This window comes from Blennius ocellaris (assembly GCF_963422515.1).
Source record: "Blennius ocellaris genome assembly, chromosome: 2".
Lineage (NCBI taxonomy): Eukaryota > Metazoa > Chordata > Actinopteri > Blenniiformes > Blenniidae > Blennius > Blennius ocellaris.
Genome location: NC_137651.1, coordinates 8,523,217 through 8,545,732, shown reverse-complemented (window position 1 = coordinate 8,545,732; position 22,516 = coordinate 8,523,217). Strand labels below are relative to the sequence as shown.

The 22,516-nt window shown below is 45.7% G+C and overlaps 2 protein-coding genes across 3 annotated transcripts in view; one reads left to right on the top strand and one right to left on the bottom strand.

Moving 5' to 3' along the window:
* LOC308138821 (septin-5-like) overlaps positions 1-5,778 on the top strand; it is a 43,744-nt gene extending 37,966 nt beyond the window's left edge. The window contains exons 8-13 of the mRNA XM_080508084.1: positions 172-289; positions 417-518; positions 1,179-1,275; positions 1,979-2,141; positions 2,289-2,388; positions 3,992-5,778. Of these exons, the coding sequence (XP_080364210.1) occupies positions 172-289; positions 417-518; positions 1,179-1,275; positions 1,979-2,141; positions 2,289-2,388; positions 3,992-4,060 (649 nt within the window). The 3' untranslated portion in view covers positions 4,061-5,778. The remainder of the gene's footprint in view (positions 1-171; positions 290-416; positions 519-1,178; positions 1,276-1,978; positions 2,142-2,288; positions 2,389-3,991) is intronic.
* An 819-nt stretch (positions 5,779-6,597) lies between these two features.
* Positions 6,598-20,467, bottom strand: LOC308138258 (max-binding protein MNT-like). Of its 2 annotated transcripts, XM_080507331.1 has the most exons (7): positions 20,193-20,467; positions 19,973-20,035; positions 15,923-16,562; positions 15,650-15,691; positions 15,420-15,531; positions 9,156-9,342; positions 6,598-9,051 (listed from the first exon to the last, which is right to left on the bottom strand). In XM_080507331.1, the coding sequence occupies exons 2-7, from the start codon at positions 19,977-19,979 to the stop codon at positions 8,300-8,302; spliced, it is 1,740 nt and encodes a 579-aa protein (XP_080363457.1). In that variant the 5' UTR covers positions 19,980-20,035; positions 20,193-20,467; the 3' UTR covers positions 6,598-8,299. The 2 variants fall into 2 exon arrangements, with proteins under 2 accessions (XP_080363457.1, XP_080363456.1); XM_080507330.1 differs by lacking the exon at positions 19,973-20,035.
* Between the last annotated feature and the right edge of the window lie 2,049 nt (positions 20,468-22,516).

The window sequence follows — 22,516 nt, the reverse complement described above, 5'->3', positions numbered from 1 at the left end:
CATCACTGTCCTCGTCACAGAACAACTCCACCATTTATTAAAAAAACCAAAAAAAAAGTAGCTGCAGTGCATATCTGCCACATGTATAGAGAAAGTGCTCCCTCTGCTGGTGTGTGTCCATCATTACTGGTCAGATCAAATTGTGAGAGGTCTGATTTGCATTTCTTCCAGTCTCCGGCCATTGGATGTGGAGTTTATGAAGGCTCTCCACGAGAAGGTCAACATCGTGCCCATCCTCGCCAAAGCAGACACACTCACCCCGACTGAGGTCAAGAAAAAGAAAATTAAGGCAAGAAAACTTTTCTTGAAGACGTCCCACCGTGAACCAATCGCCAAAATGCAATACTTTGCATGACGTCAGTCGGGTTCGTTTGAATTGTCAAAGTTTAATTTTCACGACACATCTTATCTTGCAGATCAGAGAAGAGATCGAGCAGTATGGCATCAAGATTTACCAGTTCCCCGACTGCGACTCTGATGAAGATGAAGATTTCAAGCAGCAAGACTACGAGCTGAAGGTTTGTCAGTGTGCTGTCATGTCTTTATTTCATCCTTTTGGGGTCTGCTGGGGCAGAGGCCTCAGAGATTTAGTATTGATTTCCCAGTAGACATGGGTGTACTGACACAACGTTAACAAGCTGAACTCTAGAAAGCGAGTTTTCTTGCTTTCTGACACAGTGCTCAGTTATTCCACTGACCACGTGCAATAAAGCTTTTCCAATGTTTGGATGTTAAAACATATTCAATGTAATCACTCCAACACTCAGTCCAGTGCAGACTTCCACAGTCCTGAAAAGTCAACCCTTGTTCACCCTTCTCGCATCACTGGCTGGCAGAGAAGACGTAGTCAGCCTGCCAGTGTACCTGTCCTTGGTTGCCCTCCAGTGAAAAACGACGTGTTAGCAGGAAGACAGTGGATGTGAGCTTCAGAACAAAGTTTCCATATTCGTGTTAATAATTATCAGATGGTCCACACAGAGATGAGGGGGGGGGGGGGGGGATGTGGCACAGAAAAGAGGGCAGAGACGGTGGAGATGTATATTGGCAGCAGTAAAGTGAGCACTGCACTGCAGCACTCAGCTCCAGCATCCCTCCAGTCGTTCTTTGTTGGCCCACGGACCTCCTGCACTGCTTGGCTCCTGCGTGGATCTCCTAAATGTTTCTCTTCTTTCTTCAAGGAAAGCATTCCCTTCGCAGTAATTGGCAGCAACACGGTGGTGGAGGCCAAAGGAAAGAGGGTGCGAGGTCGCCTCTACCCCTGGGGCATCGTCGAAGGTACCGCCCCGCTCATAACGGCACTTTAAAGTGAATTGTACTAAATGATTAGGGAGTGTGTTTACTACTGTGTAAACACAAACTCTGGGGAAATGTAGAATTACCTAAGTAAACTATCTTACTTAAGTTCATTACAGAACTGGTATTTTCTCACATTTACTTTATTTACATACAAAAGTAGAAATTATAATCCTGACGAGACAATCCATTTATACACACTCACGACTTGTTCACATACAATAACTATTGTTTGTGAAATTGCGTTTTTCAGCCCTGATTCACCCCCTTAAAACTTTAGCAACGACATCGATCGTAATTGAATTGGCTCCACAGTTTCAACAATGAAGTATTGTCATAATTTCTGTTTGAGGGTTGTTGTTTTTCTTTTCTTCTTTTTTTTGGCAAAACAAATCTAACTAAACTATGATATGATTGTAAGGCAGCAGCCAAAAGGTATTTAAAAAAAACCAAACAAACAATTTAATTCAAACTAAGTGTAACGGGAAGGACAATTCCAAGTACATACCAACACTTCTGAAGAAAAAAGCGTTTGATGAAAATTGTTAGATTTCATTTATTTCGCCGCCTGTGTTGCTGTATGTTGACTCATTGGACTTCTTGTCCTCTCTAATGTCTGCTGGATATTATGGCATGAAGATGGGTAATCCATGGTTTTTGAAGGCGGTCAAATGTGACTTTACAGTGGAAAACTCTGCGCACTGTGACTTTGTGAAGCTGAGGAACATGCTCGTTCGCACACACATGCAAGACCTGAAGGACGTGACCCGGGAGTGTCACTACGAGAACTACCGGGCCCACTGCATCCAGAGCATGACCCGCATGGTGGTCAAGGAGCGCAACCGCAAGTATGATCACACTGAAGCAGGCCAGGCGCCGCTGGTTGTTTTGGATGGGGGGGAGGGAGGGGCGAGAGCCACACGCAGATTTTCTTTTGCACGCTTCCAAGCTGTGAACTGTCAAAGCGTCTGCTGATCCCGCGCTTTCCTCTGCAGTAAGTTAACCAGGGAGAGTGGCACAGACTTCCCCATCCCCGCGGCGCCCAGCGCGTCGGAGAGCGAGACGGAAAAGCTCATCAGAGAGAAAGACGAGGAGGTACGGCACGCCGAGCGCGAACCGGGATTGCGTCAGCAGAGCGATCAGGAGTGTGACCGCCATGAGCACTCAGAGCCTCAGCCCAGCTCAGAGACACAGTCACGCCGGATAGACGACGAAGCCCTCTGAGTGTCCGGAGCTCACCCAGTTCGCTGACTGTTAAACTTGTTTTTCAAGCTGCGCCACATTCTCTGAAGATGCATAAGAATCAGCATGAACAATATGAAGTGATGTAATACTCTGATAAACCTCTCATCCCCTGTAGGGTTAGACATTAATCTGCCTGAGCAACACAAGGACATTCACCGTTTTAGTTTTAGCTTCAAGTGTAGAAAGAGCAAAGATCTTTGGTTTATTTCACTCAATGGAGAACAGGCTCTGAAAGGAAGCGTTTCACACCAACCGGCAGTTTATAAAGTGAATTAAAAAAAAAAAAAAAGTAGAAGCATGCATCAAACCCGGTGATTCTCTGCCTTTTTCCAACAATACAGATTTACCACAAAAACAGGTGAAGCCAGCTGACTGATCCACATGTCACTGATGTACAAAAGCATAAGCACTCAAATGAAAGCAATGGGCCACTTTCACACAGACCTGCTCCAGATTCAATAAAGTGTCTTGTTGTGATTTTTTCTTTTTTTTTTCTTTGACGCGTGCAAATGTCGGCCGCCTCGGAGCAGGCAAAGTGTCGGTCGCCCCGTCAACTCAAAGTAGAGACTCCCAGTAATGTTTTAATACAAGACGCAAGGACCAAGAATCACGTAAACATCCGATTACGTGACACAGAACTCCAATACTTGGAAACAATTGTCATTTAAAGTGACAAAAAGAGGTTTTCATCAATATTATTGTGATCAGCAACTTGACCCAGATTATTCCCGTTGACTAGATTCTATCGATAAATGCCTGGTTACAGTTGGAGTGAATTAAAGAAGAAAGGAACAAGATCAGATATCTGTTCTCGCTTTAAATGGCCCGAAAAGTTTGACCAAAGATATTATATTAAAAGTTTCAAGTTCCCCTCCTCCTCCTCCTCTTCCCCATTTTATTATAAATAAATAAAGACTGTGATTTCTTCTTCAGTTGTTTCTTTTTTTTTTTATTTCTTTTTGTAAATATAATGAGATAACACAAAGCAATGTTACTGCAAAGATTTAACAAGGATTATTTCAATCATTCAAGATGCTTTACTACAAACACGAAAAGACATACAACAAGCTGGACAGCTAATATTTGTTATTTGACATTTGAAGTTATTTTAATGAAAACACAACTGGACATGATGAACTGAGCAGCTTGTGCAAGCGGGAGCATGTATTCTATACATATGTACGTATTCCTAAACTGCTGCATCAGACGTCTTTAATATTTTGGAGTGTAGGTGAAGATGCAGGCGGAGGATCCTGCGGCAGTTCGCCACCGGTCACGTGACCAGCAAAGTGTCGCTCGAACTCTCCCCGAGTGTTATTGATTTGTGGTCCGTGTGTTTTCATGTGTGAATGATTAGTCCTGATGAAACCCCACGCCGCCCGCCACCGCCGCCGCTCCGCCACAAGGACGCCTCCCATTAAAGTAACACCTCTTTCCTTTCTCTCCTCCACAGTTGCGGCGGATGCAGGAGATGCTGCAGAGGATCCAGAATAACATGATCACTCAGAAAGACGCCTATTAACACACAGCCCCGATCGACGCTGTGCACATGTATTTGATTCACTGGGATGAAAACAAACACACACACACACACACACAAAACAAAACTCCCCACAAAACCTGTCTTCCACTCTGACGATGTCCACTCGGCCTCATCGTGTCACACATGGATCGGCTGCTGAGGAGGCGGTAAGATGTTGTGACACGTGCAGCGTAGCGACTCCCTTCACCCTCCAGAGTCTCCGACATTAACGACCCCACTGCTGCAGAAGCCCAGAACTCGCCACTCACCGTGTTCAGCAGTTCGTTTTGAATGGATTAGTGAAGGTGGTGGCCAAACTCGGTCCCGGAAGGCCGGTGTCCTGCAGGTTTTAGTGATCTCTCCCCCGTTTCGCCGTGTCTGAATCTAATGATGATGTCATCACTAAGGTTCTGAGAAAGTCCAGTAGAGCTCAACCCTGCAGGACGCCGGCCCTCCAGGACCGAGCGTGGACACCCCTGAATTAGTCCTTTCACATATCTTAGTTTTGTTTATTTTTTTTATTTAGCCACATGATCACAGGGTTTGTTTATGACGTTTATGAGGTTTACATCAGAGTACAGTGCATTTTTTTTTTTTTTTTACGTAAACTTTTATGGTGCAAGTGTTTATTGTTACTATCTTTATAGGTCAACATGCATATATACTGTAATAATTTAATTTTCTATATTCCACTTTTTTTTGGTTTGTTTCAACAGTTTTCCAACTTCGACGTGGTTTTGTTTTATAACACCTTGTTAAACTGCTGAGTATTACATGGAAGATGGTTAAAGTTATATGTAACCAAGTGTATTTACAGTTTGGTGAGTTTTATTTTTCTCCCTTTTTTACTGCCTGGGTTGTTTCACTTTGTCAGTTTGGATTAATCGGTATATTCAGTGCAGTTGACAACGCGGATGTTGAGTCACCCCACAATAAGCTACTTCCAGATTGTCCTGTCAAGATGTACGATAATGTACCTCTTAACATAAAAAAAAAAAAAAAAGGTGTTCAGAGAACTTGTCAAGCCAGAGTTGTTTAAGAGTCGGCCCACAACTTTAATAAGACAAGACTCTAGATTTGCATGAAGTGAACATTTAAAGGCAGGGTTGCATAAGCGGACATGCAGTATATTTATGTTTTGCATGTGTATAGTGAAGGTTACTGCGGGTGCATATCGGTTTAATTTTGGACTGTAAGAAATTTCAAAAAGATATTTTATATATATATATATACATGTATATATATTTTGGTTTGTTCTTAGATATTTTTCTCACTTCAAGAGAACTCCCATGTAGGATGAGTACTTACTTTAACATTTATCTTTACAAGCAAGGATTAACCTTTTAAAAGTGATATTTTTGTCAATGCCAAGAGTAGCGATCAAGAATGAACATATTTCTCTCTGTCAGTCTTTTCTATGTTGCAAACCTTTTTTTTTTTACTTGGATATTGGATGATTGCTCTGACGTGTGCTACTTTTTTTTGTTGGAAATCTGACATTCCAAAAGCTTCTGTCCCAGAGACTGGTTATGCTTCTGTCCCTTTCTTCTTCTTTTTTAAATACTAAATTTGTCTTTTGGTATGGTATGTTTTTTTTGCGTATATTTATGTAAAAGATTTATAAAAACAAAAGGAAAAAAAAAAGAAAAGAAATGAGGACATAGAGGCCAACATGTACAAATTCTAATATTGTAATAAAATATGAATATAATTTCATGCACAGTTGGACAATGACATTGACTTGCCTTCCTTGAGTGTCGAGTGTGAGCTATGCAACTTTTGATATACTGGGACAGGAGAAGTACGTCTGAAAACTATCAAATTAGGATTTTCCCGTAAGGTTGACAAGTAAATAACTGATGTTACGAGCTCGTATGAGTGGGTTGTCATATATGCATGGTGACAACATGGGACTATACTCGCTGCTTATTTTGTTCTTCCAAGTGGGATATGTGGAATTCCTAACGGGTAACCCTTCAGATTTGCGGCTCCATTAACTGGTTTGGGTTCCAGCTCCTTGATTAATTCCATGTGAAATTAGTGGTTTCAACCTTTTACAGAACACCTACTTAAATACTCCAAATGATTCCAATCAGGATGTCACTTCAGGAAAGTTTAAAGACGGTTAACAATTCTCAGTTATTCTAGAACACTCAGAAATTACGGCTACATTCTCCTGTATTGTGACCCAACTTATGAAATAAACAAAATAACATCAGGGTGTTTCTGATTACGATCGCTTGCCCAATGAAGGGTTCAGAAATTAAGACTTTATTAATCTGGAGTCAACTTTGTTCAAGTCGGAAAGAAGTTTAAATATGGATGTTATGTCACATGAGACTAAATTGACATGAGTATCTTAAAGAGCTACTACAACTTCTATGCAGACGACCAGAGCAAAGAGCTGTTCTCATTCAGCACTGGACCAAACTAGAACAGGAAATTGTTGGAATTCAGAGATGGAGTCACTTATTTTGCTCTTGTTTCGGCAAGCTATTAATAGTTTCTTTGAATGAAGTAGACAAGAACATTTGTAAACATACCATTTATTAAGTATCTTTTTTTTTTTTTTTTATAAATTTTACATATTCCCCCAGGTTTTTACACAATACATTTAGATCAAATAAAGCCCCACATTTACAATGTACAACTTAAGCTTTCACCATAGGGAAAATGCACAAGTATATTGTTGCTTTTTCAAGTATCTGTGTCCCTGTTATTTTTAATCCTTTTTTTGTTGTTGTTGAAAATTAATTCATCTTTATACAATCATATGCTTAGAAATTTTTAGGGAAGAAAAGAGTTGATCTTTTTTTTTTTCTTTCAGTAAACCAGTTCTTCAAAAAGGAAATGGGTGTTATGCTGAGCCTCGAGAAAAAAAAAAATCTAAGGGCAAAATAGTGGCCAAATGTTATCTAAACATTTTAACACATCTGTGTTGCCATCATTTATAAAGCACTGAACATGGTCCCAGAAAATAAAAGTTAAAATAAAGAAGAGATACAGCTCAAACAAGCAACAGGTTTTGTTTTAAAATAGAAAATTGTTTTAAATGTTACATTTTACATACACTTTAATAAAGTAATATAACATGACAAAAAAAAAAGGGGGGGGTTTAAAATCTGCTGCCGCTCCACATCTGTTCACAGATCAGTACAATCAGATGAAATGAAGAAAGCATGGCGCTGGAGCCATCCTGCCAAGTGCTGCGTTGCGGATTTTCACAGTGCGAGCGTCGAGAAGTGAACGCACTTCCGCTGGATTCATGCCGGCTGTTCGTGTCACCCTGAACTGATCCCCATGGAAACGTATAGACGACGGTGCTTCAGATCTGACCGAAATAAGTTGACGAGCACAGCACATCAATCTTATAGACCTCTCTTTTCTCCACAAACGGTGAAACTCCCCGCCGCCTGTCCGGCGTATTTGTTGGGGGCATGAAGAAATGGAACAAGGTCTCGACTGGCTAAAGAGTTTCATGTATATGAAATGGGCTTGTGAAAAATCGTGAGTCCAGAGATTCTGATGAGAGACAGAGACTGAAAGGACTGATATTATAGATAAGTTACAATCTGATTGTCTTTTAATTCAAACAAGAGCAAGACTGACAGAACTGCACCTCCAATCAGTAGGCGTGAGACTCGGCAGCACTACTTCTCAATAGAGGTTTAGTTTGCCAGTGAACACAAACAGCCAATAGGAGGAGCTCTTGCCGTGTGTTCGGGCACCGAGGATCTGAACGACGGCAGTTCAGTCCATGTTTTAGTTCCAGCCCTGCAAAGCATGCGCTCCAGCTGAAGAGGTGGAGCTTCTCTGAATCACGTTGAGTGTGTGCTGGGTCTGGAGCTGCAGCTATCACACTGCAGCTGCCTGGAATTTGGACTGGCAGGACACTTCGCCTGTGTGGAGCCGTTTCTGTTCCTCCAGCAGGAGTTAGAACCGCTAGTGTGTTACAACACACACACAATTCTAATGAGCGCCGCCACATGACTTGCTCATCCTACACTCCAGCAGACTGAGATTAAAAGAGGTCTGCAGTTTGTCTCGAGTTGTTCCTGACGTCTCGCTCTGCTTCTGAATGAGTCAAGTTCTGCAGATCAGTGAAGTGTCCAGCAGCTGTCCCACCCTGACTCCATGTCGACAGCCTGGTCTGAGGCTGGAGGCTGGAGGCTGGAGGCCCCTCCCCCCCTCCCCCTCCTCTTGTGGGGCGTCTCTGCTTGTTTTTCTTGTTGCCAGGGTTCAGGCCAGCTTCAGAGTGCTGATGGGAAACGAGGGCATGGTCACCATTGTCACGGGGTTGAGGACCGTCTGACCGACAAGCTGTGGATGATGTGCCATGATCGGCGCACTTTTACTGACCGCAGGTCCGTTCACCTGAGGGTGGGCGTGGTTTAGCGTGTGTGTGATGTGACCGACCACCGCCGGCTGCGTGACGGCGACCGGCTGAGGGTAGAGGGCGGGTAGATGCTGGCTCAGGTGAGCCACCGGGTGCACGGTGATGTGACCGATGGGCTGGTGACCGGGGCCCAGGTGCACGGAGCCGGTGGCGGTGGGGGCGGGGCCCAGGTGGGCGATGTGTTTGGGACCCCCCCCTTGTATGACGTGGTTGACTGCCTGGATGACGGAGGGGTGGGACACCGACGCGTGGGCGATCACCGTGGGGTGCAGGCTGGAGGCGGTCACCAGCTTGGCGTGGTTGGGGATGAAGGGCGGCGGGGGGACGGCGGCCGCGGTGGCGACCAGCACCGACGGCGCCGCGGGCTGCGGGTGAGTCGCCGGCAGCGGCTGGGGCAGCGAGGCCTTCTGCTGGATGGAGACGTGCTGGGTGAAGAAGGAGGTGGCGGTGGTGATGGGGGTCAGTGTCGGGGCCTGGCTGGGCGCTGCCGCCGGCAACAAGTCAGGTTTGAGGCTCTGCGGCGCGGCGGCTGAGGCAGCCGGCGCTCTCGGTGCAGGCTCCTCCTCCAGGTCCTCGTCCATGACGTCTTCACCTTCTGCAGCGGAATAATAAAAAAAAAAACGACAACAGTTTAATATGAAACTATCGTTTGAAACGAAGCGGGTGTTAAAGGTGTGCCGGGCATGACGGTGCGCCGACCCGAGGCTGTGGACGTGGACGCCTGATCCTCCTCCGGCTGCCGGACGACGCGGTCGATCACTTCATCCACGTCCATCCAGGGGCTCAGCTCGTTTTTCAGCTCGTCCAGCCGCTGCTGGGTGGCGATCTTCTCCCGGGCCAGTCGCTCCATGTCGTGCTCGTACTCCTTCTCTTTCCGCTTCAATATCTGAAAAGACAAAAGTCGGAAATAATCAGACTTGCGCATTTATGTTGATAAATCTTTTCTGGAAGCTTCCACCTGTTGCTCTCCTCCAGTTGATGGAAGCCACTGACACAAAGTTCACCTTGGCCTGAAACTTACCAATCCCTTATTCATTATAAAGGACACTGACAAAACTGTTATTGTTAATCTTAAGTATTTCTATTTGCATCATACGACAGTCATAAAAGGCTGTACCTTGCTACAAAAAAATGCTACAGGTAATACTTTCCTCAGTTAACCAACAGCAACACCGATTCCATCTTTGAGTGGATTCTTTAAATATTAGAGTTGTGTGAATAGATTTTCCTTTTAATTCTAGATGACACACAACTTTCACTTGTCTTGCACAACCATGATAGCCTTATACTGTTTAAGTGATTATTCAATTCCTCATTTCTAAGTCTTTTTTTTTTTTTTTAAATGTAGCCACATAAAAAATAAAAACAAAGTAGCGAAAAGCCCCAGTTTGTCTTTGCTAATCAGCAATGTGTCCACTGAGACTAATACCATAATAAACCTGAGCCCAGGGGTGGTGTCGTGGAGGGACAGCAGCACGAGGGAGGGAGAAGATGATGGAAAGTAGGAGGAGCTTGCTGGGAATGACTCCGTGACCCAATTTCTGCTGATCAGCTGACACACGACTGAACCAAACAAAGTGATCTGGACTTCCGTGTGCACGGCAACAAGTGGAAAAGTTGTTTAAAAAAAAAAGAAGAAAAAAAAGCGCCAAACAGACGGAGAGTGTTTATTGGCTGAGACACAACGGATGTGATTTTGTTGTAAAGGACAGAAAATCAGCCGTGTGTTATTTACTATACGTTTGATGGAAAATGCTCACTGGCCTCGGTGGGAGATGTGGGAAGTGACGCTGCGTGAAACTTCATGACTCAGGATCATAAAGAGTGGACTTCCTGTCAGTGGTCATATCACCATCGTGTGTGTGTGTGTGTGTGTGTGTGTGTGTGTGTGTGTGTGTGTGTGTGTGTGTGTGTGTGTGTGTGTGTGTGTGTGTGTGTGTGTGTGTGTGTGTGTGTGTGTGTGTGTGTGTGTGTGTGTGTGTGTGTGTGTGTGTGTGTGTGTGTGTGTGTGTGATGGACATGTTGTGGTCGCCTCCTGGCCTACTTACTGTATGTGTGTGACATTTTTCCCCTTGTTTTCTGTGCATGTGCGACGCCGGTACGGAACACATGCGCATGAATAGCAAAGGGGACAAAAGGCGCGGCCGTAAGCGACGCGGCACCTGTCTCCAGTCCTTATCCAGGATTAGAATCGCAATGGCCAAGTGGTCGAGGCTTCTGCTGCTTCCAGCTGGGTTGTGTTAGAAGAAGTGCCGCATGTATACATAAACACTAAAAATAAATTGGACATGGATGTATGTTTTTTGTGGCTGGCGTACACGGAGCAGCTGGAGATCAATCGCAACGGTTGTACCGACTTTTGTTAGTTTGAAATACTGCACTTGTGTAAACATGGACAAACGCTAAATCGGAACCAAAAGAGCCTCAGTACTGTCAAAATGTGAGTGACACACACACACACCCGCACACCCCCGCACACACACACATCTCGCTGCTTGTAGAGTTTCAACAAGGGTTGCGTCCTCCTGGTGAGCCTCAAGAATTCTGGAAACAAAGACGTAACGGTTTGAGTCACGGCGGTTTCAGTGGTTAGCGTTCTTGCCCGTCTCTGGTTCCAGTGAGGGGTTTGCATGTTCTCTCTGTGAGTGCACGGGGGCTCTCCAGCCCAACAAATCCCAGGGAATTGGAATTTTCATGACCAGCTCCGACACCAAGTCTCTCCGTCCGCCGCACGCGTCCACATGAGGAGTCTGAATGCATGCACAACATCCCTGGTCTCAATACACCACGTACTGAAACCACCTCCTCTCCCGTTGTCAGGGAAACAGACGAAAACCTCCCAAGGGTTCCTCATAACTGTAAAAGACGACACGCCTTCATGTGCCAAAGGTGCCGTTTAGTTTTCCTGTCAGCTTCGGTGTGTTGTAAAACTCAACCAGGTCCTCCGTTTCACCCTCACCAGGCCAGCGCCGGCGCTCCGTGTGCTACAAACTATGACTCATGGAGAGAAAATGAGATGGAGAAGAAATGCTCCACAAACACACAGACCCACTGAACTCGTTTTTTTTTTTTTTTTTTTCCCCAGCAGTGGCGATAGGAAGAGGCCCGCGCCGTGTTCGTCCTTTTTAATTGTCCCTTTGACGAGAAAGAGCATGTTGGAGATTAACCACGTAAACCCGACAACTGAGCAGATGGATCCCGCATGACTTTATCAGCGTGTTAATCATGTCACCAGGTTGATAGGAGGACACAAGGGCGCCAAGTACCTTTTGATTCTTTTCACATGGCTGCACCGCCGTTGAGCCTCACACCTCGAATATGTGCGAAAATCTAGATCAGGGCGGAGATAGGCGGCCGTGTATGTGTGTGTGTGTTCGTGTGGGTGTGTACATGCACATGTTAGGTAAACACTGCTCAAGCGCCGTCACCAGCAATGCGAGTGCCGAGCACATGGCCTCACGGAGAGGCCACAACAGGAGGGGAGGGGGGGCAGATAGCGGGGGATTGGAAAGAGAGCCATACAAGCTGTACTCACTGACTCACTTTTGCAGCAGCCAGGAACAGACAGCACAAGGCTGTGTTTTCTTAAAGGGCCAGAGCGCCGGGGCCACGTTGCAGACATGCTGATCACAACGTCTCGCTGCACGCAGGTCTTGTGACAGCGTGCTAACTTATAAACCCTTGTCTTACTGTGCCGTCCAGCGGGAACGGCGGCAGTCACATGGTGGTGGAGTTCCAACAATAAAAGGCTTGTGTTGAGAAATACCTTCTTACAGTGGTCGTTGGCCTAGTGAGAATTAACCGATCGGAGAACTTGCCGTGGTAATGTAAAACAGCCTGGGCAGGAAATCTACCAGAACAATCCCCAAAAGTACAAGGAGTGACTTTTCACTTTCGCAACATGTACTAATAATGACGGGATCAAGCTTAAATGTTGTATACAGTCAGTGAATGTAGCAGTAGTTTGCGGCTTTGTCAATCTGACTTCAAGCCCCAAACTCTGCTATAATGAGTTTCTCTCAAGTTCAAGACTCCATCGATGTACAAGTGTCAAATGGAGTTTGTGTTTTAAAGGGAAAACAACATTGACATCAACGATATAAATGATACTTAATGTATTTTTAGGGCTTTTCAATATCTCCCAGGAGGAAGCTTGAGGAGTGCTGCTGCACGCCACTTGGGGAACAGGCAGTGGAAGAACAAGATCAGTCAGCCTGCAGTGAAAAATGATGTCGCGCGAGCGGCGTAAACTGAGCCGTGTGTTTACCGCTCCACGTCCCCTCCCCTCCCCGCTGCAGGCAGGCAGGCAGCTAAGCCCGCTGGTACAGCGAGTCCTGCCTGTTGCTGCGCTGGGAGGGGGCCCAGCACAGGGGGGTGACGTCACGCGGCTCAGGCTAGCCATGTGCTTGCAGCTCATGTGGCCTTAAAAGCTCAGAGAGGCAGGAGGGAGGGAGGGAGGGAGGAGGAGGAAGAGGAGGAGGAGGAGCAACGATGCACCGGGGCTCGTTTTACAGCTTCGGCTTTTAACGCAACACCATGGGCTCACAGGCGCTGGAACATAATTGAACACATCAAATAGGAAAAGGCTAAAGCTCAGCTCAGGCTCGAATAATGTGAATTCACTGTAACGCTGAACTGAAATTATGAATCAAATGATTAAAAAAAAAAAAAAAAAAAACAGGAAAAAAAGAAGAAAGGAAAAAGACTTTAGGTCACAAAGCTACAGCCAAGTCTGTCAATTTGAATGTAATGATACCCTGTCACACTTTCTCCCATTTTCACCGTCTTCATTTCAACATGGTCGACAAATGAAAGTGAATATGATTGGTGGAGCCAAAAGCTTTTTTGCTAAGTGTTTTTGTGTCTGTCAGCCGAGAGGAGGGAAGGACGGGGCGGGGAGGGGAGGGAGAGTGCAACGTTTAGCCAGGCAGGGCACACGCACCTCCCATGCTACAATGCCTGTGCTTGCACGTGTATAGTGTTTCTTTTTTGGGTTGTTTTTTTTCCCCCCTCCCTTTTGTTTTTAAAAGACACCGGCCCGTCCTCCTGGGTCCCCTTCTTGAAACCACACATCCTGAACAAAACAACAATAGGCTCAGCGATGAAAAGGAGTCACCCCGTGAAGAAAAGGCACAAACGGTTACAATGAAACTTAAAGAGGGAAAAGTGCAGTGACCTATAAAAAGCAGTGTTACAGTGCAGCTCTCTTCACAACATGATTTCTCAGGATGAAGCAGCGTCTGTTATAAAAAAGCCTTCCTCCACTCCACTCGCTTTAAATTTAGCCCTCGTCCAGCTCAGCTGTTGATAGGAGGAAGGTCGGTCAATCTCACACACACACACACACGCTTAATCATACAGAGCGGCATGGGAGGGAGACTGGGTGACGAGCTGCTCACCCACGCTGTCCTAGTTTTCCGCACTATCCACGCACAGACATGAGCAACCCAAAATTCTGTTTCACCAGAGCGCCAGAACACACTGCTCCCGACGATCTCGCCACCAGTGAACCTGAACTCGCTAGAATGATGAGATAAGAGCATAAGAACGTGCAGGGATGATTCTTAAAACTTCACCGAGGTTCACCAGCGTGACCTCAGTGATCCGTCACTAAACTGAATATGTACATCGGTTCAAATAATCACCCGTCTGCAGCAAGAGTCACTCTGGAAGCACAGAACGAGGCCAGCGGTGGACCTTTGCACCAGCTGTTTACAAGCAGGGTCCTCTCGCGCTGGGAGCACAACATGGGCACGCTGCCAGTCGACACGCTGCATGCTTCACCGCAGCAGTGCAAATGAGGAAACCTCAGAGGTTACGGAAGGATCCAGACGCCCAGAAACTAGACTGGGAATAAAGGATGAGATTCAAGCCAAGAGGAAGCAGGAAATGTTTTTTTTTTTTTAATAAGTAGTATGCGTATTATATAAAAATATTAAAAAACTAATAATCTCTTTTCAGACCGACTTGCTTCATGTTTATAGGAAAGTTATTTCCTTGAACTGTAATTACAATGGCTTTTTGTTTGGAACAAGTGTCACTTCTCAAGCTCTTTTGACAAACTTGGCAAGGTCATACTCTTCTGTCCCATTGATGTTAATTGTATAATTACATCGAGAAATCCACAAACTATTAGAAATCAGAGCTCGAGCTTCCTGGTGATATACTAGTCGTGACTTGACTTCTGCAGTCTGGCCGTCTAATCACAGAGTGTTCCGCACATCTGTAACTTCAGGTTAGAATCAAAAACATGACAATATTGAAGAACTGATCCGACAAAGAGCGATGGAAGCACTGAACCTCCATCACTGCGCCCCGTTTTCAAATTCAACAACAATAAATCAAAATCCAGGCAATCTACCCAGAGCGGGTTTCTGCTCGAGTTCAACAAATCACTCCTTAGAGTCAACCGTGATCTAAAACACACACATTGTGGGTGAAGAGGTCACCAGATTAAGAATAGGTTTGTTCAGAAGATGTTCGTGCCGTCTCCTTTATGAGTGGATTGTTTTTGCAAAAGGTGATATGGGGTGACTTTCACTCCCTTCGACTGGAGGTGTTCCACCTGCAGTCCAACTGGAAGTCACACTCTGTTCCCTGGCGCCATTTGAAGAGTCACACCCTCAATTCAAGCCAAGTAGCACAACAAGTAACTAACACGGCGTGCCTTTTCTTCCATGCTTCATACTTTGAATTACAGCCACTTCCTGGATGCAAACTTACAGGTTTGCAGTCATGCTGAACCTCATGAGAGCGACACGTGACGCCGCCGCCGCCGCGGTGAAACGACGAGTCTGGAAGTGTTGTGTATTTTGTTTCGCAACCCTCGACACGCGTCTGGCCAACAACTTTTGCCAAACAGAATTGCGATCTTTGGCGGCTGCGCTGACGACAGGCGAACGTTGCGCAACCGCCTCTCAACCGTTCGTCCCACTCGGCGGCGAGACGGAGCGAGAGGCTGACCTGGATGTATCGGAGCGCGCTCCTCAGCACGCTGAGGTTGGAGGTTTTCTTCTCGTCGATGTTGGGGATGTTCTTCTTCAGCGTCTCAAAGCACTCCTTCAGGTGCGCTCGTCTGGAACAAGACGCGGAGGAAACGTGAGACGAGCAGGAATGCACTCAGTAAAATAATGGTCAAATATTACTTCTTGAATTAAAAAAAAAAAAAAAAAAAAACGTTTTCAGGCTCCCACCTGTGTTTCTCCAGCTTGTTGTGCACTTCTCTTGTGCCGGCCCTGCAAGAACACAAGACCAGCACATTTTCAGACCTTTTTTGGTTTTTCTCAACGGGCAACTTTTTTAAAATCTTATCTGCATCATTTCCCATGTAAATAACAATTTAAGACAGATTTAGACCTCAACAGATCAATAAAATCTAAAACTGTATTTAACAAGTACCTCGGGACTCTCAGTTGTGATTTATAAGATCATTTACAACGTCGACGGCTGAAGATGTGTCGACTCACCCTCCTGGCCTCTTCTTGCCGTCGAGCTGCCGGCTGTCGTCGGGCGGACTGCCCCGGCTGATGTGGCCGTTCTGCAGCGAAGCCGGCTGGAGCGCGGCGCCCGGATGTGGGTGTAGAGGGTGCTGCTGTGGGGGTGAAACGATGGAGCCGGGGTAGCGCTGGACCAGGCTCTGGGGCGTCGGCTGTTGGACTTTAACGGTGCTGGCTGGGGCGATGACCTGCGGGAGATGTTGGTGGTTCTGAATGGGCTGCTTGTGATTGTTGCCGACCGCCGTGGTCGGCTGCTCCGGTTCGGGCTGCGGCGAGCACAGCGGAGCGGCGGCGCTCTGTTCTTGGGGGGAGTGAGGTTCCCTCTTTGGCGAGGTCAGAGGAGGAGCCGCCGGAGGGGAGAGCGTGGCGACGGGCAGAGTCTGGGAGCTGGTCGGGTCGGGGGTGACCACGGGGATCGGGATGACGGTGAAGGGCGTGGAGGGCGGAGGCAGAGAAGGCGGTATGGGTGCTGGACAGCACTCTGTGTGGAGCCCCTCTGGTTTGGACGCTTTGGAGACATGGTTGATGGGGATTATCGAGTTGTAGTTGACGCCAGAAAACCTTTCTTCAGTCAGCTGCTGCAGACGCAGATTCTCCTTTAACTCATCTTCTGTGGAAAAAAACAAGAAAGCCATCAGTTTTTTTCCCCGGTGTCTCAAGATATTATGATCTTTTCGTTTGTTAAGCTTGTGTACTTGAGGACACGAGTAATGTAGTTAAGATATTCACCAAGGTACATGGTTTGTTTTACAGCCACAGTCCAAAAAGAGTAATTCCAGGTTAGTTGTGTCCCGTCTCAACTATTGACGTGAACCTTTTGGGCAGTATCCGACTTCTTAATGCTTGAAATACTTCTTCCTTTCTTACTGAGACACTTAAAAACATCAGCACGACGACAAGGTTGCTCGAACAGAAGCAAATTCGGGCTCTATTGGAAACGCATGTCGCGAGACGCCGTCAATTGACCGATTTGTGTCGAGGAGCTCGGTGAACATCAGACTCCTCAACGCCAACACACGTCTACTGTTGTGAAGCAGAACCCTAAAGCGCGTCGCTTTAAATGTGCCATTAAATCAAATGAATCAGTTAGGTAGATAAGTCGGCTTGTAAAACCACCGGGATATCCTGACAGCTGCTTCTTGGCCTTTACTTATGTCAGTAAATAAGACGGCAATTTGAGAAAACAGCGCGTGTGAATTAGGAATATTACTTCCGGTGCTGTCCGGTCGTCTTCGCGGCGCCCGAGCTACAATGCAAGGAGGCACTGAAAAGAGGTTGTGGTTGCTATGGCAGCCGTGATGTTCACAGCTGGAAGTGTCAGCAACAAGCGCTTGTTATTAACACCATCATGAAGGAGCCCGGGGCGCTCGCTGCAGCACGACGCTGCTTCTTTCACAACAGAATTCACTCAATTAGATTCCAGAAAAACACAAACAATGACAGAAATGAAGTTTTACAAACATTGATGATTGTATTCAATGTAAACATGTCGGTGAAATGTGACGTCACTGAGGGTGAATTAGAAGGGTTGTCTGTTCCAAGTAGACATTTATGCTTTTAATCCGTTATTGGCGAGCGCCAGAGACATCAGGTGGAAACAGCTCCTCCCTAAACCGTAGGACATTTATTGAGCGAGGAATTATTTGGTGTCGTGTAATATCAGTGTAGAAACACTGTAACACATCTGCTTCATATATATATTTTTTGTTTCATTTTAAATAGATCATACACTTCTTGTCGTAAAATCTCCCACAGATGAGCGAACTTGTTTATCCAGTTAGGAAGAGTTCAAAGGTCAAGAACATTGTGTTTTGTAACCTGAACACAAACTTCACTGAAACCTGGGTGAAATGTTACAAAACAGAACGGTATCAAGATGGTTTGAGGGAATCTATGGATCATTATCGACCACATATGTTTTGTTTAAACAGAAATAAATGGAGACGGTGCTGCATGATGATGATGATGATGATGAAAAAATATCATGTGAAAGGAGGAGGAGACGCTTCCTGCTCCCAATAACTATAGAACTTGCGTCACACAAAACAATCAGTCGTTTCATTTTGAAAAAATTGTTAAACTGAAAAATCTTCCCTCGAGTCAAAAAAAAAAAGATAAAAAAGGAACAGCGTGTTCTGGTTTTTGTGTGAAAAAGCTTTGATGAGATGTTGTATGCTTTGTCATGAGAGAGTGGTCAAGTGGGATCGTGGCGTCAACACACTGAACTCTTTTCTTAAAACAGAATCTCAGAAAGCCATGAAAACAGGCCGGTTTATCTGCACGTTATATAACTGCAAGAGAAACACTGGCCTACTTTCCTGCTCACTGTGACCTGCTCTCCAGTAGCAGGGGGGAGGAGGAGGAGGAGGAGGAGGATTTGGAGGAGGAGGGACTTTGCTCTCTCCATGCAGCAAACCAAGAGGCTGGAAAAAGCAGACAAGCAAGAGATCTCACTCAAGAGTCCGGAGCGTCACCGTAAAGCTAAAGAGTTGACAAACCGCAGCTCTTGAATCTGAAAAGCTGACGGCTTTTCTAAGCTGATTACGTTTGGTTCGTCCTCAGAGGCTTGTAATCTTCACGGTGAACCTTTATTTTGGTAAAGAATGAGGGGAAAGTCTTCACACTTCATACATCCAAAACCGGACGCAAGGTTTCCCCACTGCAGTGAGTTTGAGGGACGACACGAGGGGGGGGGCTTCTTAATTGTTGCTTTGATTTCACTCCATTTTCAAGCAGCTCGCGAAAGCACGTCTCCATTTTAATCAACTCATAAATCTACAAAGTGTACACGGGTTGAATTTTTTTTTTTTTTAAATGTCACAAATCGATTTCACATTAGGCTGTTCGGGTACATTGATTCCTGACGTGCAGAGTTCCTCACGTGGTTTGTTACATACGGCCCGTGTTCTGCGAGTTGTTTTCTGACGGCGCATCAATCAGGTTGACCCGCCGCCAGAGTGACAGAGTGGAACCGAGGACACTTGAGCACACAAAAGGAGCTCAACTCTGTGATGAAGTACAGACTGTTCATATCCCTAAACGCCCCGCAGAGGACTTGTGTTGTAACTATTGTGATGTGAAGTGTGCATAATCAAAGGAGGGATGGAAACATAAATAACTGCTCTAAAAATGGGAAATTATCTGTGAATGTTGGTCAATGAGAGCGGGGATTTAGAGGAAGGTGGGCCGCAGGGCGTGACCGTGGTTAGTCCTCTCACCTCACCTAACATCAGTGATCCAAATCCTTCCAGCAGGTGTACGGGGAGCCAGTACTGATTTACATAGTCCAAACATTTGTGTTTGATAGTACCTGGTCTAAGTTGCTCTGTAAGTTGCTTTTAGCTGCGACGGGTGAGTCGAACACACATTTATCTTATTTATTTCTTCTCATCTTTTAACTTATCCTGGTTGTGATATTGGCGAATGGCGAAACACGAAGCACTTTTTTTGGTCTCGTCACAAAATACCTCAAAGTACTGAAAGATTGCAAGGATTGTAGAACAAATAAATAATTTCTCCATCCATCACAGATGCTGCAGATTTGTTTCCACCTTCGAGGCTGTAGTGACTCATCTCCTGCATAAACAATCTCTGGGAGGGGTTGCCCGGCACGCACGTGGCGAATGGGGGCGGGACCACCACCAGACTTGGGCCATGCAAGGGAGAGAGGGGGCGTGGTTTACCTGCACACGTCACGGACAGACACTCAATGCCCCGCACGAGAGGCTGCGGAGTTTGTTTGTTGTCGTTTCTTTACAAACGAAGCAGAGGCGACAGAAGCCTGTCGGTAAACGGCGTGAGCGCCTCGAGAGGAGGTCGGCGGAGCCTCTCGGGGAGGGAGAGGGAGACCCTCGGAACAGCAGACATCTGATACCACACTGACGGTGTCAAGTCATTATGTAAAGCGCGCCACCGCCCTTCATGACCCTCCACGTTTGTTTTATGTGCAGTGCGCGCGCGCGCGAATGTGTGTGTGTGTGTGTGTGTGTGTGTACGTGCGACGCTGCGGTGCATATTTACTGTCCATGCAGCAGGTTTCACTGCAGCGCCTCGTTTTGAAGCTTCACCCAGTGCCACAAGTCACTGTTTCGTAACAGTTCATCCAGACGGATAACGAAAGTAGAAGAGAAAAAGAGAGAGCGAGGCAGCCTGTCAAAGTTACACTGAACCAAACTCCTCAAGTCCACAATCATCTGCATGTTTTAATTAAAAAAGAAAAACAAAACGCGAACAAGCTCACCACGTGCTTTCTGTTGTTGCTGGGCTTGCCATTCCAGAAACTTGGCCGCTTCCAGGAGTGTTTCGATGCTCATCTCTGTCCACGTCCAGACTCAGATCCAGGAGAGAGAGAGGGATAGAGAGAGAGAGAGAGAGAGAGAGAGAGTGGAGGGGAAGCAGCAGCAGCGGCCGCGCCTGTCTGAGCCCAGGGAGAGATTCCCAGAGAGAAGCTGCAGCCTGCAGGGTAACAGGATCCCCCCTCTGCACCCAGCTCCAGCCAGCTCCACCACTCACCTACCAGAGTTACAAACAAGATGGCGCTCCGAGTAGTAGGAACAAATAAGGTTTGTGAATCACCCAGCGCGCGCCCCGCCCACAGACACGCAGCTCCCGCCTCCCGAGAGTCAGAGGGAGGGAAAACACGGAGCGTGTCCATGGAGGGAGGGACGGGGGGAAACTCGGGGTTGCCAGGTCCGACAGTTTCCCGTAGAATGGCATTACTTTTGTTTAAAAAAAACAAAAAAAACTTTATATGATTTTTTTATGGATTTTCTATATATTATTTGTATAGGTGTGTGTGTGTATATATATTCCGTATACAAGTCACACAGATAGGATAAAAAGTATATTTCGGAAATATGAGAAACAAATGGAATTTTTGAAAACAACAAAGCAAACAGAACAGAAAAAAGTAAAGCAATGCAGAGGGAAAAAATAATAATGACCAAGCATATTTGAAAAGGAGTTGGACAAAGTGTGAGCTTATTTACTCCTACCACTTCTCCATCTCAACCATTCAATGCACCTGTACCATAGTTACTTATATACATATTTACAAACAAAATATCGATGTCCATATTTACAAGCAAAATAGCAAATAGCTAATATATAAAAAAAGAAATAATGAAAAAAATCCTTATTGTGCCTCAGCCCATCCACCTTTTCCTACATACACTACGCTGTCACACTGAATGTGTTTCCCAAAATCCGTTATTATTATTATTATTATTATTAACCCATATCTATTATTGAATCATTATTCACATTGAACAGCCAGTTCGTTGCCACTGACAAAATGTAGGATTGGAAAGTGTTGTTTTTTGTTTTTTTTAATGAAACTCGGAAGAACTGTTTGGGGGGTAAATGGCTTAATATTTATGGTGCGACATTGTAGATATTATATTATATATTACTTTCTGTAAAAAGTCTAACATAATATGGAATATCGAAACACTGGTGGACTTAAGCAGTGGTCCGTGCTCTCACCGCACAATGAGGTTGCGGGTTCAAATACCGGCCGGGGCCTGTCTGTGTGGAGTTTCCATTTTCTATCCATGTGAGGTTAATTGGTGACCCTCGATGTGTGTGTGTGTGTGTGTGTGTGTGTGTGTGTGTGTGTGTGTGTGTGTGTGTGTGTGTGTGTGTGTGTGTGTGTGTGTGTGTGTGTGTGTGTGTGTGTGTGTGCCCTGTAATGTATCCTTCCCTCACCCATAGTTACCTGGAATTAGATCCAGCACCCTGAGGCCCTGAACAGGATAAAGTGACATAGAAGATGGATGGAGGTTGGACGTAACAGTGTACGCTGTTGTAGTTTGAGTTCTTTCATCGAGTGGGTTTTTGTCTCTGATGTGGCAACCTTGGTTGGACTGCCCTAATCACCAAGTCCCAGCTTGTTCTGGGGGGGGGAGTGCAAGTAAACATGACCAAGAGCTGTTAGCAGCTTACTGTTTGTGGCTTAGCAACCACTCTGGATCAACATGTCAACAATCAGGACAGGAATGTGACGTTTTTGAGGCTGATTTCTGAAGAAAACTGTGCCCCACTTACAGCCGGTGAAGCACTTGCTGTTAAAAACTCAACATTTTGGCACACCTGAATGAATTTAGTGAGCCTACTGGGACTACTGTACAGAGCCAAGTTAACAGCCTTACCAACATCTGCTCTACAAGAATACATATCTCATAAAAAAAAATAAAAACAGTTACATGGAGCTAATTCACGTTTTTACTCTGTATCACCTGCATCACCACAATGGGCAAGGGTGCACCATGTAAACTCATCTTCATTTGATAATTTCCCATAAACCTTTGCAGGCCGGCAAGGACAGCCAAAGGTCCAGGTTGGGGGAGGTGGGGGTATTTTTAGACAGGCCTTTGGAGATTCAGAGATGTGCATCCCCACTGTATTCAGTCGACAGCATTATATCAATCCAATGTATTCATTTGAACTCAAACACTTTAACATGAAATTATACTACACACATTCCTTTCATGGATGGATGGATGGATGGATGGATTCATAGTGTTAATGTAAAAGGGGGTGTGATTCGCCTCAGTCAGACAGAAT

Excerpts from the sequence above, each read along its gene's own strand:
- LOC308138258 (XM_080507330.1), bottom strand. The coding sequence starts at position 20,265 with ATGAGCATCGAAACACTCCTGGAAGCGGCCAAGTTTCTGGAATGGCAA. Across the intron at positions 15,692-15,922 it reads GGCAAGAAGAGGCCAGGAGG|GGCCGGCACAAGAGAAGTGC; the intron begins GTGAGTCGACAC and ends GTGTTCTTGCAG. Across the intron at positions 9,343-15,419 it reads GCGCGCTCCGATACATCCAG|ATATTGAAGCGGAAAGAGAA; the intron begins GTCAGCCTCTCG and ends TTGTCTTTTCAG.